Genomic DNA, 16,899 nt, shown 5'->3' on the forward strand with positions numbered 1-16,899 from the left:
TCAACATACCAAGTACCAAATCATGTAGCGAAATAAAACCCAAAGTATAAAAAATACCATGAGGTTGAAAAAGAAAAAGATGAAGCAATGGAAATAAATTCCCTTAGAATATTTTACTATGCTAAAATTATCTTCTCAGTCTATGGAATCTAGAGATGATCAAGATGATTTAAGCTGCTCCTAGTGAATTAACAATTCGGAAATCCTCTGATATTTATTACAGCAAGGTTTTTCCTATAGCTTTTTAATCACAATATTATGATTCAAATTTTACGGCATTAATCATGCTGTTTTTAAAAAAATGACAGAAATATTGTGTTCATGATATATACAAACAGATTATGGATCATACTTTTTTAATCTTTCCCTTATAAATAGAAATAATAACCAACTTTTGAAACTGAATGTCATAAATTCTTAAATTGTATCATATCTACAATTACTCACTTGAAATGACCTTTCCATTGTTATTGCAAAGTAGTATTCTCTCCTGGGATATTTTCGCTCACAGACCAATACTTGATTGCATATTCTGCCCTTTTCTCCCGTTTGCTTGGTAAACAACTTTTTCCCAATCATTTGTGAGGAAACAGCTTTTGCTTCTTCTGGACTAAAATAATAAAAAGAACTCAAATTCTTCTCTCCTCCAATTAAGAAAAACAAATCCACATGACAGCCAAAATCTTACCTCTTCCAATATTAAATCTCAGTATTTTCATCAATTCAATAAATCTTTAATAATGATGATTTTTCTTTAAAAAAAATGACTTACGAGAAAACTATCTTCACTCCTCCTTTGAGGCCACTTTCAAATGTCCCTTTTCCTCTACCACCAGCTAAAACCTGTGCCTTTATCACAACATCTTTTGAACCTAGAAGAAAAACATTTCTATTAGACATGAAACATGGAGCAGCATGCAATACACAATATTTTGTTATTTAGCATACACACTAAGAAGTGTTATTAAATAAAGTCTCGTTTTATTCACAATGTGAAAAAATACAGCATTCCATGTATGAGATTTTCTCAATTAAAACAATAGAACATTCATCACCTAAGATCCAGAACTTAAAAAAATTAGCCACTCATATTAATCCATTTCTTAAAGTATACTGAAAATAATTTAACTACTCCTTGACACTTTAAATATTGAGCACTTTGGAAGGTATTTAATGTACAAAATTGAGACTCAAATGTCTTCCTCACACTTCCCTCCCTCTCTATTCGCATGTAAACTTGCTATCCTGTGAAAACTTGAATTATAAATGCTACTTGGAGCAGGAACATGACTTGGCTTGGGAGATACTACCAATACCAGCATTGATATGACTTATGTATCCCACTAACAGAAAGTCCTGTTAATATACATCATTGAGCAGTACTAAGGAGTATTATCAGGGGTTATTAAGGTATGTGTATAAACAGATTCCAGGATACTATGTTTATAAGTCTTATGCATATCTTTTAAATAAGCAGTCTAAATTTTTCTTCTTTAACAGGTAGACTGACCACTATCTCTTTTCCTCCCCTTTCTAATTTGCTGTAGAAAACCAGCAAACTGGCTGTGTAGCCTAGATTCTTCTCATCGTTCATGATCAAGGCAATACATCTTCAAAAGGCATTCTGTCTCCCAGAAAGGCAGAATTTCAGAGCTTCCTCATTTTGCTTCTCATAGCATTTTCCCCATTCTGTTAATACAGCACCAATTACAACAAAATAATTAACCTCTGACGTCACAGTTAAGGGCCTTGTCTTATTTATTATATCCCAAGCACAAAGCAGTCTCTGGGGCATAATAACTACTCCATAAACATGTATCTGAACAGGCTTACAATGGGGAAAAGCCATTGCCTAATCCACAGACCAAGCAAAATGAGAGGGGACTCCCACCTAATCAGAGGAACAACCAAATAATGAGGTAACAAATGCAGTCTGTGATCCAACAAATAAGAAACAACCTAAAGTCTACACTTAAACTATTATCACAAAAGAATGTTTATAAAATGAATGTTGTAAATTAGCCTACATCATAAATGCTTACCACTTAAGTTAGGAGATTGATCCTATGAGTCAGTCAAGGTCATCTTTTTTTTAAAAACTGCTCTCTCATACCCTACATCCATTCAGTCAGAAAATCACACTGGTTCTATCTTCAAAATTTTTCCGGAATCTTGACCACTCCTATCACCTCCAGTTTGGACCGTGGTCCCTGCCATCATTACCTATCACCGAGATTACCCTTGTCCCCCACGGAATTCTCTCAATGCAGCAGCCAAAGTGAGCATATCACTCCTCTAATTAAAACCTTGTACTGAATGCCCATTTCATTCAGACTAAAAGCCAAAGTCCTTACAATGGCCTACAAGGCCCAAAATAATACTAACTCTTACTTCCTATGCCCTCCTCATTGCCCACTCCACTTCAGCTACACTAGTCTCCTCACTGCCCCTGGACACATTCCTGCCTTCGGGATGTGGCTGGAATCTCTTCATCCAGGTATCCACTTCGGAAAGGCCCTCACCCCCACCAAGTTTCTCTTTAAACCACCCTACTTAATATTACACCCTGTCTACCTGTAACCAATCCCCCTTCCCTGTTGTACATTTTTTCCCCATTGAATTCATCACCTTCTGACATAATATATAATTATCTCACGTATAATCATTTGGTTTTTTTCTTCCCCACTAGAATATAGGCTCCAGGAAGACAACATTTTTCTTGTATTCATTGATGTTTATAAGCTCCTGGGAGGGTTCCTAGCCCATTATTTGGCTCAATATTGAAAAAAGGAACATTTTAAAAAGGACAGAATTCTTATTAAATCTAGATTTTCCGCTGCTCCTGAAAAAACTCAGAACTGTAAATATTGGGCTCACAGTTCTATGACGAGAGCTAATTAGAAGTGTCTTGTTTAGACAAGATAGACCCTTTTCAATTTGCCAGTCTACACCATTCACAAGTGTACCACAACTAATATTAGGTGAAGATTAGAGACAACTTAGACATTTCCTTAAAATCAATAATAACTTTCCTATTGAGAAGACAACAGGTAGTCTGAGAGACTATGGCAAATTTGAAAGTTCATTCCCAGACTAAAAGAATCAGCCACTATCTATTCTGTTTCTGGTTACCGGCCAAGTCTTGTTTTTCTAGTACTTTAGAAATATTCAATTATATCCAAAGAAGATAACTATAATACAAGCACTGCAAATGTAATGTTAAAAACAGTCAAGAGTTAAACTGGTGCTTTTCTGGGCTAAATTCAACCATTCCTATTCATTAAACTAGGAACTTAACATAGTGACTTATTAAGAAAGAGTAATAATAAAGCTCTTTTTCCAAAAACATTTTACAAGACAGAAGTCTCTTCCTCTGGCCAGTTAGCTCAGTTGGTTAGAATGTGGTGTTGTAACACTAAGGTCAAGGGTTCAGATCCCATATCAGCCAGCCACCAAAAAAAAAAAAGAAGGCTCTTTCCCCAAAGTGTCAATTTCCTTTCTTTAGGAATATAAGTATCATCAACTATCAAGAAGGGGAGAAGGATTAAAAGATAAGTCTGAGAACAACTGATTGAAACAAATATTTTATTCAATTCCATTAACTCATTTAATAGATTCATCTATACACCAGACACTGTGCTGGAGCTATAGATATAACAATGAGCAAAAGAGACCTATAGACCATAGAGCTTACAGTCTGATTAGATTTGACACTTTCTTTGGCTAGACAAGATCGTTTTTGGATCCCAACATTGTCTTTAAAATATATCCATTATCCCTCACGAATGATTTAAGTATTCCTTGTTTATATTCAACTAACTAATAAAATATTAAAAAGAAAAAAGAAAGAAAAGTCCTGTTGGACACCATTAGAAATCTCCCTCCAGACTGACACTCATTAATCAGCATCCTTTGCATACGTTTATTTAAGCAGATAGGGAGTTCACCTTAATTACACTAGAATCCAAACTATCTTTCTACAGTCAATACGTAAATCATAAAAACTGCCAAGTGTTTTACTGAAATCATGTAAGGGTACTTTGAAAAGTTCATGGAAAGATTCATATTGTCTCTTTTTTTGGCAACTGGCTGGTAGAGGGATCTGAACCCTTGACCTTGGTATTATCAACACCATGCTCTAACCAACTGGGCTAACCAGCCAGCCCCTAGTATTATCTTTTAATTCTATTTTTCCATGAACTTTTTGAAGCACACTTGTACTCTCTTGAACTAGTAACTGTAAGAAAGAGATGGTAATTTGCACTGAGAACTGACCCCAAATTATAACTACTTCATTTCTCTGTGCTTAATCGTCCCTTTGATTATCCATTCCAGAAACTTCTCCAAGATTTTCAAGCTCATCAACCATCATTTTGCAGACCCACACAGTCTTTAAAAATAATAGAATTAGATTTCTTTCCAACCATTCTTTCATTACTAACCTCAATTATCTGCAACAGGTAACACTTGCCTCCTGGACAATACTCCACAACTTTTTTTCACATTATAACACACATAAAAAATGATAGCATCTGTAGGGAATACTGGGGAAAGAGGTCAGGGCTATTTCAGGAGGAGTCACCAGCTGTAGGGGTCAGTGGCCCCAGATCCCATGCTAATTCAGCTTTTCCTGCCACCCACAGGACGAAGGGTAAGCAATAGTTTGGCACCCCTGTAATACATTTACATCCTACCATATCATTTGGTTAGCAGAGCGGTAAGAATTTTTAAGAAATGGGAATTAGCATCTTGTGAATTTTGCAGTAACTCAAGAAGCAAGAAGCACCCTGAAGCAGTCAAAAATCAGTACTGGGAATTGCTAGCAGGTGTATTTCGAAAGCACTTCATACCACACTTTGTGTAATTAGATCTCATAATCAGTATCTCTGGATACTAATGATCACCAAAAACACAAAATTGCCCTCGAAGTCTTCACTGTAGTTACTACATATTTTTTTTTAAATTAGCATCTCTGCTCCTCTAGATTTAAAGGTACTTTTTACTTACTAATCCCACTTCTAAACTACACTCATAACTTGCAGTATTCTTTGACAAGAACACACTTTCTGGATGAACAAGATATCCTCTTTTCCAAGGGGCTCAAAATCAGCCTACCTGCTCCTTACTACTTGTAAGCCCTGGTCCCAGAGAACTTGCCAGAAATTCGCATAGTTTTATCCTGCATATATCAACTGTTCTTTCTTCTGTTCCTAAAAATCATTACATTAAAGGTTTTTATAGGGAGTGAAGAAATCAAAAGAGATTGGCATCAGAATAAATTTCATTCATTTTATGAAAAAGTTTCTACACAAATTATGTTTCCTGACAAAACATAAAACTTGATTAAATGAAAAAATATATGAAAAACTAGTTGAAGAAAACCAACTATAATAATTTCAAAACAGGGAAAAGAAAATTTCCACTAACTTCATTACATATATATCAAGCCCTTTTAACATTAACCATGCACAAATTCAAACTACAGGTCACCATTAATTAACAAAAATTTCACTGAAATTAGTATGAACTTACATAAGGCATTTGCTGAATAAAAAGAATGTGAATAAAAATAATTTTTTTTGATTAACAACAAAAACAAAAAAAATCTATAAACGAAAAACCATGCTTCCAGTCAAGAAAATCACGGCCATCTCATTCAAAAATATAGCTTATATGACAATTTTCTGAAATTGTACATAACCTTACTTCCAAAAGAAAAACGATCCATTCTAGAAACATCTAAGTAAAACACAAGATAAAAACTTTTAAAATTTAAACATTTTTTGAACATGCCATATCGTTCTTGAAAAACTAATAAAAGCAAAGTCTTCAAAGTATATGTAAAGCCATACTAATCAAAAGTACATACAAGAGAGGATTAATTGTGCTGATCTATGTAAAATTGGTGAGATTTAAAATACTGCTAAAAAGAAAATCCACTGTATAGCTAGTACATTATCTCATTATTATGTTCTCAGGTTAAATCTTTAAAAATGTACACATATTTTCTAAAATCAAAAATTATTTTTTTAATTAAGAGATTAATATAAATTCAAATTAATAAAAACGATTAAGGCTTCTGCTATCAATAAAATAATCTACCAATAAACATGGGCAACTACTTACTTCATTTAACAAATATTAATATTTATTACCTAAGTGTCAGGCACTCTTAGATTTTGGGATATTTCAGTGAATAAATAAGACAAACCCTGCTCTCATGGAGCTTACATTCTAGTGCACAACTTCTTTTCTTTCCTCTTTGGTTCCATATTTTTCATGTCAAGAAAAAAAAAAGAGGGGGAGAACGATTGGATTTCTCTTTACAACCATATAAAGTGTTAAGATTTTCCTTCACCATGTCCCTGAAGAATCATCACAACCACCATCCTTTAAACTACATAGTAGTAAATAGAATTTCCTTCCTCATAATTATATTCCAACTAAAAACAGGACTTCAGCTTCCTAATGGCAATATAAGTAATCCCTAAGTCACTAGCACTATGGGAGCTCATAATCAACTCATTAAAAACTTTAGAATTTCAATAATCATCAAGTTCTGCCTTCTCATTTAAGCAAATAAAATTTATTTTTGAAAAAATAACAGCTAGGGCTGGCCACTTAGCTCAGTTGGTTAGAAGGTGGTACTGATAATACTGGGGGTCCAGGGTTTAATTGCTGTGCTGGTCAGGTGCCTCCAAAAACAAAAAAAAACAAAAAAAAAAAGCTAAAAGTTGTCATCAAACCAAAAGTAAAGTTCACATCTTATCAGAGCTCCCAAGTCAAAGTGGCATAAGTTTTTCTTAATTTAGTACCTAATTTTTTGGCAATTGCATAAGCTTCATCTGGTGACCTTGCCACGTATCCTTTGGGAATAGAGACGCCAGCTTCTTGCAACAAGTCCATACTCATGTATTCATGCAGTGAGAGATTCCTTTGCTGTTGTTGCTGTACTTGGAGTCCGTGGCTATTAAACAATCCAGAACTTCCCAGAACCTAGAGAAATCGGGGACATATTTATATATGACAGTGCCTTGCCAGTTATTCCTGTTAAAAACACCTTCTCAAAATACTTTGTTTATATAGAGTACTTGGTTCTTCAAAACTATAACAAAACTGTTCTGTTAAATCATCAAAGTGTAATATTCAGAGTACCTGAATTACAGCATAAAACTAAAAGCTAATTTACTAGCTAAATATCAAATGTTACTGTTGTAGTTTTAACTATTTCCTAATCATCTCTAGCCCTTATCTTACATTTGAGCTCTACTACCATATCTCCAATGACTCACAGGCCATTTCTACTTTAATGCCAAATTCAGCAGATTTAAAACCAATCTCATCTTCCCCGCCAAAAATCCTTCCCAACCTTCTCATCTCTACTATTCTTCCAGTACCTAACAAATCGCCTGTCATTAGATATGTGATAATCAAATGATTTAGGTACTCTTTCATACACTCAAGACTCAAAACCCTGGCTTCATCTGTAGTGAATGTTGCAGTGTGGTGCCCAGATCCCTTCTTCAGGACCAAGGCATTCACAGCCCCAGCTGCTGGTAGTGCTAGCTGCCGACGGCTCTCAGCTGAGTTCCCTTACTGGAGCCTCCTTGCCCAAAGTCACACCACCTTCCTGTTGGCAGCCTGCACCCAAATGACTGGTCAGTGGGGATAGGTGAAGGGATATAAAGACTTGGCACCTCACTCCAATTTAGGACAATTCAGAAGGGCCATCCTAGTTCCAGATCTCATTCAAATTGCAAGTCTCTGTTGCAACCACATCACAGGTCTTTTGCCTCCACTCAATTTTCCTGCCTCCACTCCATTCACTCTTCCTCACTCTCACAGGCATTGACCCAGAGATCACTTTCCAGTAAATTTCTTCCACATAACTCTCCATATCACAGTCTGCAAATCTCATCTCAGAGAACTGACTTGCAACATCATTTTTAATACATTCCTTCTAAATGATTCCCTTAACTGGTACCTCCTTTACAAACCCAGTCCAAGGGCTTGTCCTTCACAACTGGACTGCAAAAGCTTCCAAGAAACCACTGCCAACTACAAACTCTTCTTTCCAATCTATATAGAACATTCATTCAATCAATCAAATATTTATTGAGCAGCTAGGCACTGGAAATATGGCAGTGAGCCCAACAAAATAACCCTACCACCTAAAGCTCACATTCTAGTATGCATTTGTATGGGAACAGAAGTGGGGGAAAGACAATAAGTAAACATAACATTCCAGATGATGGTAAGAAACAGTAAAAGATAGAAAAGGATGAGATTGCTATTTTATACAGTAGAACAGAAAACTAAAATGTCCCTGAGTAGAGCTGAGTCAGAATTACTCTTTCTAAAAGAAATAAATAAGAAACAGAAATAAGATATACCTCTGCCAGCTTATAACTCATTGTTGAAAAAGAAAAGAGTATAGGGCTGCCTTTTAGCTTCCTTCAGCAGGGCCACAACAATGAGAAGAATTTAAAAAGGGTGCATATTCAGTAAAATCTCTAGCATCTACTGATCCCAAAGCCTCCACCACTAAAGTCAGAGCCTTGTCACAATCCATCATAACATGTAGAAATGCCTGCCTCCCTTTTTCAAACTCCTCAATCCTATCAAGTTTACAAGACAATATGAAGAACAAATTAAGTGCTATGAAAGTCTTGGAAAACTGCATTGGAATTACACACTTTAGCATTATCTATTATCTGCACACAGAATGCAGTATAGTGAAACATGGTTTATATGAAACACATAATGTAAGAATTGAGTTTAAAGGGGTCCTATATAAATGATTTGTTCCTTAAAGTGGGTTAATGAGCTTTTGCATCAAAATTACCTGGTATTCTTCTAAAAAGGCAGATTCCTGGGCCCTATTCTCATCTACAAATTCAGTCTCTGGACTGGGACCAATGAAATCTGCATTTGTAACAAGTCACTCAGTTAATTCTCAAGGACCTTACAGTTTGAGAACTACTAGTCTAACAAGTCAATCAAATATAATAGCAACTTATTTCTGATTGATGTAGTAAGCTAAAATCCTAGATAACATCTCACCTGGGGAGATCAATTCCTTGACTTAGTGTCACTTCAATATTGAAAGCCAGCAAACCTCCCAAACTGTTTGGTATACACCTACCATATCCCATTCCTGGGTATATATCAACAAAAATGAATCCTTACAAGAAGGCATACATAAGAATGTCCATAGCCGGCTTATTCATAACAGACAAAAAATGGAAATGACCCAACTGCATATCAACAGGAGAATGGATAAATTGTGGTATGTTCATATAATAGGATACTACAGAGCAATAAAAAACAAAAAACGAACAAACAAACAAAAAAACTATTGCTCACACATGAATGGATTAATCTCACAAACATAATGTCGAAGGAAAGAAGCCAGACACAACAATACATACTTATATGATTTCTTTTTATATAGTTCAAAACCAGTCAAAATTATCCTATGGTGATAGAAATCAGAACTAGTGGTTACCTTCTAACAGGGAATATCAATAAAGACATGGGAAACTTCTGAGAGCTGAAAATTGCATATCTTGATCTGGATGGTGATTACACAGGTATATACATACATAAAAATTAATCTAGCTATCCACTTAAGTTGTGCACTTTACTGTACTTAAATTACATCTCAAAATAATAAAAAGGAGGGAAACTACCTAGCATAAGCCTGGCAAACATAGTCATACACTAAACAGTATGCAAGGGACACTAAAAGAATAAAGCGAACTTGGTCACAGCCACAGAGTTCACAGACATGTAATAAACAACTGCAATACATATGTGAGCACTAGGTCAATAGCATATCAGTCACTAGGTGAATCCTAATTAGCTGGATGGATCAGAAAAAATACTATAGAGGCCCAATTCCATTCTTTTAAAAAAAACCTAACAATGAAAAAGGACACTTTGAAGATGACCGGGGAAATTTGAATCTGAACTATATATTAGATATCCATTTTATATCAGTGTTAGATATCCTAAATATGACATAATAATATTGTGGTTATTTTGGAGAATATCCTATTCTTAAAGACATACGCTGAAATATCTAGGGGTGAAGTGCCACAATGCCTTCAACTCACTCTCAAATGGTTCAGCAAAAATAAATGTGTGTGATTTCAATACATACATTCAAATGTATATGTGCATATGCATATAATTTTTTTAAGATAAAGCAAATGTGGCAAAATGTTAAATTTAGGTGAAGGTAATACAGGTGCTCGTTGTACTATTATTAGAACATTTTTATCAGTTTGGGATTTTTCAAAAAAGTTGAAAATATAAATTTTTTTAAAAAGAGAGAAAGATATAGAGAGTAGAATAGTGGTTATAAGATGCAAGGAAAGGTAAGGACAGGAACAGGATGGGAGAACAGTACAAATTTACAAAGTTACAGTTAAATAGGAAAAATAAATTCTGGTACTCTAGGGTAACAATAGCTAATAACATTGTATTGTATATTTCAAGATAGCCAGAAAAGATAATCTTGAATGTTATAACTACAAAGAAATGATAAATGTTTTGATGATAGATATGCTAACTATTCTGACTGGATCATTACATAATATATGCATGTATCGGGAACAACAAACTGTAACCCATAAGGATGTACGATGAAAAAAATATAGTTGACGATAAACCCATGATGCAAAACTCTTACGTATATTTTTATGGTTTCTTTCCAATGTCTCTACTTACAGTGAATTAATACTCATAAGGGATTGCTGACAGCTTTTATGCTACTTTAGCACTTTGATAATTCTTTCCTCGCACCACTAGAAGTTGTAACTTAAAATATCAGCTTTGAATTATGCTGGTAATACAAATTCCTGCACAATTATAAGGACTCCCACATTTAAGTATTTATCTTGATACTGTCACTTAGATGATTCCTACTGCCAACCGGCTACCAATTCCTAGCCAAATCTTACCACCTCCACCCACCCAACCATACACCTAGTTTAAATAATAGTTATTCAAAAGTGGAAAAATGTAGTCACTGAGGAATGTGATTTGCAACAACCAAGAAAATATCTTAATTATTTAATCTACTCATAACCTAAACTGTTTTCATCAAAGCTACAGTAACAGAAGACACCACGAAATTGGAAGCGAGTAAGAGAACTAAATGTAGTCTTGAAGAGAATTTGCTAACTTCAATGTGTGACCTTGACAAGCTTCCTACGTACGACTCTGCACCTCTGCGTCCTCATCTTCAAAAGTGAGGGGTTAGACTAAGGTCCTTCCAAACTCTAAAGCTTTAATTCTTAATGCCAAGGTGGAAGAGGGGAGAAGTTGTTATAAAGACAATCTATTAGGCATTTCCATATGGAGAAACAAAGGCTTTTCACGGAATTTCCAAAAGGATAAATAAAGATTATGATTAGAATGAAAACATATTTATTCACCAAATCCTCATTTTCTAAAAACTAGACAGCACCCTTTAAGACTCATAACGTTCAAGGCCAAAAAGTAACTTCTCCCATAAGGAAGCAAACTCATGAAACTCACTACCCCTAGGCTGAAAGTATGAATAGCTTTAAAAAAAGAAAAAGAAAAAAATGCCTAAATCAATTCATATATGGCATGACTGAGGAGTTACTTCGGAAAATAACCTACAACTCAGGAACTGACCTAGGAGGCAAATGACGCCCTTCCAGTTTCTTGGTATCAACTTTGGAAAGAACAGGCCAATTCTTATGTTCTTCAAGTCGTAGAGCAGACTCAAGCACACAGGCTTTGGAAGAGAACAGTGCTGTAATTAAACGTCAGCTCTGACCTGACCTGACCTAGCCCAAATTACTTGCTCTCTTAGCCACAGTATCTCCATTACTGATGTGCCTATTAATGATTCCCTCACTGTGTTGCTGAAAAGCCTAATGGAAGACTGATTACATGTAATAAACAAAAGCAAAACTGGTTATCGCCTATCCAGAAATGAAATGATCCAAACAAAGATGATTTTCTTACTTCCCCAAACGGTTCGCTGAAAAACATCACCTTATCCCCACTATTAACAAGCAGGACACAACACAACTACCTGGGAGAGGGTGGAAACCTCCCCGCCTCGCCCCAGAAAAGGCGAGTCAGACCTGAAATCATTCCCGCCTATGACAGCTCCCCAGGAACACAAACGTACATTTGAAGGGCATTTCCCCTGCCCAAAGAGGGGCCGCGCAAGCCTCGGCCCACTGTGCCGGACGCGCGACTGGCAGCACCAACTGTCCTGACCCCCTCACGTCCACCTAGAGCCCACCCGCTCCCCGCAGGGTCTGAAGAGGGCAGCCGCGACCGGGCCTCCCCGCAGACCGAGGGCCGAGCAGAACGGCGCAAGTATGGGCCCGCTCGCGGTCCCGGCAGGCAGCGCTCCAAGGCAAGCTGGCCGCGGGCCCCGCAGGCCACCCGGAAAATGTCACTGCCAGTCAAGTGACCCCGAGCCGGGCCGCGAGTCCCCTCACACCTCGCCCACAAAAACCAGTTCTCCCACCTCGCCCTTCCTTCTGCCGACCCTCGAGGTGAGAGCGGGCTAGACGGCAATACCTGGGCGGCGGCCCGCAGGGCAGTCCGGGGCCGGTGGCTCCTAAGGGTGGCCGCGACTAGCAGCCGACTGTACAACGCGGAGGCCGCCATGTCTGAGGCCGACCCCGTCCCCTCGGCGCCGCGCGCAGGCGCAGAAACCCGACGCGGCCGGCGGCTCAGCTGCTCTGGACGCGCTCGCTGCCCCTCGCCCCACCCGTCGGGGGCGGGGCCTGGGGTTAACTCTGCCGCCGCCGGTCGGACTCCCTGGAGGGCAAAAGCGGGAACTGCCCACCTGACTCAAAGCTAGAGTTGGCGGGCACAGAGCAAACTCTGACCTTTGGAACTGGGCGCTGCAGACTCAACATCCGACCTGCTGCCAGAAGACAACCTGAACGCTTCTAGCGAATTGCATCGAAAAGACGACCAGCGCCTCCACCTGTGTGATCTTGAACTTCTCCGAGCCACGGTTGCCTCATCTGTAAAATGCGGTTAATTCAGGAAATGATTATTCAGCGTCAGCTTTGTGCCAAACACTGCATTGTACCTTAGGATACAACAGCGAGTAAAACAGCACTTCCAACGCCCAAAGAGAGGACGGTCGACCGCTAATTACCAAAGCTGATGGCACACTGGAAACACCAGGGAAGCTTTTTTAAAATACTGTACCCAGGCCCCGTCTCAGGGGTGGAGTCAGAACGTCCGTATTTCTTAGAGCTCTCTACGTGAATCGGATGCATACAGTGAGCATTAAAAATCCTGAGATGACGAGTGTCCCGTAATAGAATTGACCGCTGGACAAATGACTGGGCGCCTGTTCTGCTCTGAGCATCAAGCTTTTAAACGTGTGGAAGTGATTTCAGCGAGCAGGATCTTAACCTAGGAATAGGTGGGCGTGGCCGACCAGCATTAGCCAGGCCCTGGCACCTATTTCTGATGCACAGTGGCACGATCCAGGGAACAGCACTGTGTAAAGGAAAAGTGAATCTAGGAAAAGCATCCTATCGATTTAGGGAATGGGAAGGGGCTTTTTGCAGTTCCCAAAATCTGTGAGTTCTTGAGGTACTTAAAGGCAGGACCTATCTGGACTTTATAGTTCCATTAGCACTAGTGGAAGACTGACCTCAAGGGTCCTTTCATCACTAATAAATATTCTGTGCAGTTAGAAACAGAGAGAAAGGGAAACTGACATCAGTAGTTCAGATGTCTCTTGCTCCGCCCTCCTACTGCCCATCATAGCCTATCAGATAAGATCTGGCTAAAAAGCAGAGGCCAGACCTACCGGTTTGGTTTAGGATCACATATCCTGTCAGATATGAACAGGATATATTGATTGTCAAGCCAGCTCTCTTTTTTAACCGATAATAAAGACAGTAGTTGAGCTACCATGAACAACCCACCGTCTGAGCCCAAGACCAGGTATTTAAAGGACATGTGGATAATCCCAGAATAAGTCAATGTACTAGAATAAGATGTAAGACTAAAGCCCTCTTAGGAGCTTAATTGGGTTATCTTTCATTCACACTCTTCAAGTCCTTGGTCACAGGTGATCCATTAAAGAAAACATCTCTACTGCTATGTCCATTGTTGTACTGGTTTTAAAAACACAGCAGCAGCCACAGAAATATGGAATAGGAGCACCAGTGATAGAAAGAAAGGGCAGATCCCTGAGTCCTGGCTCCTTTGGAAGCCTTTAAAGAAAGGGACAAAAGCTCACTCCTCCCTAGGCTCTCCCAGATTGTTTCAGAGCTCCATACCTCTTGATACTTCATTAAAAGAATTTAGTAAGGTAAAGTGATAATGGGTCTCCTACCTGCTAACCTTCTGTCTTGAGGCAATCAGCCTTAAAAAGTGAAATTGCTTTACCCAGAAACTACTTTTTTCACAGCAGAAACTTTTGCAGTCTTTACAAGGACCTTGGAAACTAGTAGGGCGCAGTAAAAGATAGCAGAATGTGATATGCAGGATAGATACTGAGGTTCTGAGGAGGAGTAATATGTGAGGAAGAAGGGAAAGAAAGAACTGTTGTCCTAGTACAATGTAATTCCTTTACTCCAGGAGAGTAAAAGTGGGAATGGTGGCTGGTATCAAAAAGACAGAAAATAACAAATGCCGACAAGGATGTGGAGAAAGGAGAACTCAAACACTGTTGGTGGGAATGCATATTAATACAGTCACTACAGAAAACAGTACAGTCACTACAAACAGTTGTTTGAAATTTCTCAAACAACTACAGATAGAACTACCATACAATCCTGGGTATATACCCAAAAGAATGGAAATCAACAAGTCAAAGGGACACCTGCACTTCCATGTTTATCATGGCTCTTTTGACAATACCCAAGAGTTGTAATCAACCTAAATGTCCTTCCACAGATGATTGGATAAAGAAAAGATGGTATATATACACAATGGAATATTACTCAGCCATGAAAAGTAATGAAATTCTGCCTTTTGCCACAACATGGATGAGCTTAGAGAAAATTAAATAAACCAGGCACAGAGAGAGAAATACCACATGTTCTCATTCATATTTAGAAGCTAAAAAAGCTGATCTCAAAGAAGGAGATAGTGGAATAGTGGTTACTAGAGATTTGTTGGGGGAAGGAGAGAGGGGAAATGAGGAGAGGGTGGTCAGTGAATACAAAATATTAGAGAGATAGTAAGAATGGGATCTAGTTTTCTACAGTAATATAGGGAGACTACAGTTAACAATGAAGTATTGTGTATCTTTGAATAGCTCATCAAGATGATGTTGAATGTTCCTAACACAAAGAAGTGACAAACGTTTGAAGTGATGGATATACTAAGCACCCTGATGTGATCGTTGCATACAGTATGAATGTACCCAAATATCTCATTGTACTCCATAAATATATACAATTATAATTCATCAATTAAGAAAAGTAAAAAGAGAAGAGAAAAAAAAAGAGGGAAATAGAGAGTAGAGTAGTGGTTACCAGAGGCAAGGAAAGGAAGGGACAGGGGGCAGGGGAAAAGTTGGTAGACGGTACAAAGTTACAAAGTTACTTAGGAAGGTTAACTTCTTGTGCCCTAGTGTGACAATAGCTAATAATACTGTATTGTATATTTCAAGGTAGCCAGAAAAGAGGATCTTGAATGTTATAATCACAAAGAAATGATAAATGTTTAGGTGATAGATATGCTAACTACATCTGATTAGATCATTATTCAATATATGCATGTATTGAAACAACAAACGGTACTCCATAAGCATGTACAATGAAAAAAAAATTAAAACAAAAAAATGTGTTTGTGTGCTCTGTCCACTGAAAAGACCTAACAGCAGAAACCACCAATAACAATAAGCACACATAATGCCCAGATCTTGCATTCTAATTACCATTCTCCACTAAAAGATATTGGAGATATCTTCTAAAAGATATCTACTTGGGGAAATGGCTGATTAAGGATTGGTCAGGAAAAGTACAAGGTAAGCCTGGAATAGTTTGTTGAGCCAACATGTAAGCATGTGCTCAAAAAATGATAGGGACATGTCAAAAGCACAGAGAAGATAGCTTTAAGAGGCTCCCATTGGCCAATTATGAGAAAATTTGAGCAACAAAATAAATAATAGTGGGAAATATGGAGTAGATGTACTTTTTCCTATTCCCATTGCTTAGTATAATTAAAAACTCTGAGCATTACATATAAAATGAACGTAAGAAGATTCTGATAGAAAGAGGGAAGAAAGCAGACCAGCTAGGGACCTCTGAAACCAAGGAACAGCATTGTGGTGAGTTCCCTGGATTTTCTTTTGCCTTGTATATCCCAATGTGGTGCTGAGGAAGCCAGCAAACTGGAAATACCATCAAGTGCTGACCAAAAGGAACTCCCAAGAAAGCCTGCTCTCTTTAGCTGAAGGACTAGGAAAAGTGCAGCCTAGCAAAACAGAAAACTTTCAGAAAATAACTGCTCTGTTCTGGCCAAACACCACAGATAAACTATAGCCCCCACTGCTACTCATTGCCAGCAAAGTCCAAGTGGGAAGCTAAGAATTCCACCCCCACAAGGCTGTAACAAGGTACTCCAACATCCCACTAAAAATAGTGTCAGAGAAGGACACTTAGAATCTTATCCTTACTAGTCAGTAAGGATAATGAGCCTGGTAAGGAACTGATAATGAGTCCCCCTCCTTCTGTGGTGTCATTGGAGACCACAGGGAGAGCCTGCACTTCTGTTCCAACCCATCAGTAATAAGGCACTTCTCCCCTTCCCTGCTGGGGGGGTGTCAGAGGAGGCCTAGATTTTCACCATAGTGGAGCAATAGCAAAATCACCCCCACTGTGGTGTCAGTGGACAGTGGAACTCCCACCCTCACACAGA

General features: G+C 38.2%; 1 protein-coding gene across 1 annotated transcript in view; it reads right to left on the bottom strand.

The window, feature by feature from the left end:
* SUCLA2 (succinate-CoA ligase ADP-forming subunit beta) overlaps positions 1-12,714 on the bottom strand; it is a 54,345-nt gene extending 41,631 nt beyond the window's left edge. Inside the window, exons 1-4 of the mRNA XM_063102566.1 lie at positions 12,577-12,714; positions 6,816-6,996; positions 773-872; positions 448-610 (exon numbers count right to left, since the gene is read on the bottom strand). Of these exons, the coding sequence (XP_062958636.1) occupies positions 448-610; positions 773-872; positions 6,816-6,996; positions 12,577-12,666 (534 nt within the window). The 5' untranslated portion in view covers positions 12,667-12,714. The remainder of the gene's footprint in view (positions 1-447; positions 611-772; positions 873-6,815; positions 6,997-12,576) is intronic.
* Positions 12,715-16,899: the final 4,185 nt, after the last annotated feature.

The sequence above is a fragment of the Cynocephalus volans genome, chromosome 7 (genome assembly GCF_027409185.1).
Source record: "Cynocephalus volans isolate mCynVol1 chromosome 7, mCynVol1.pri, whole genome shotgun sequence".
NCBI lineage: Eukaryota > Metazoa > Chordata > Mammalia > Dermoptera > Cynocephalidae > Cynocephalus > Cynocephalus volans.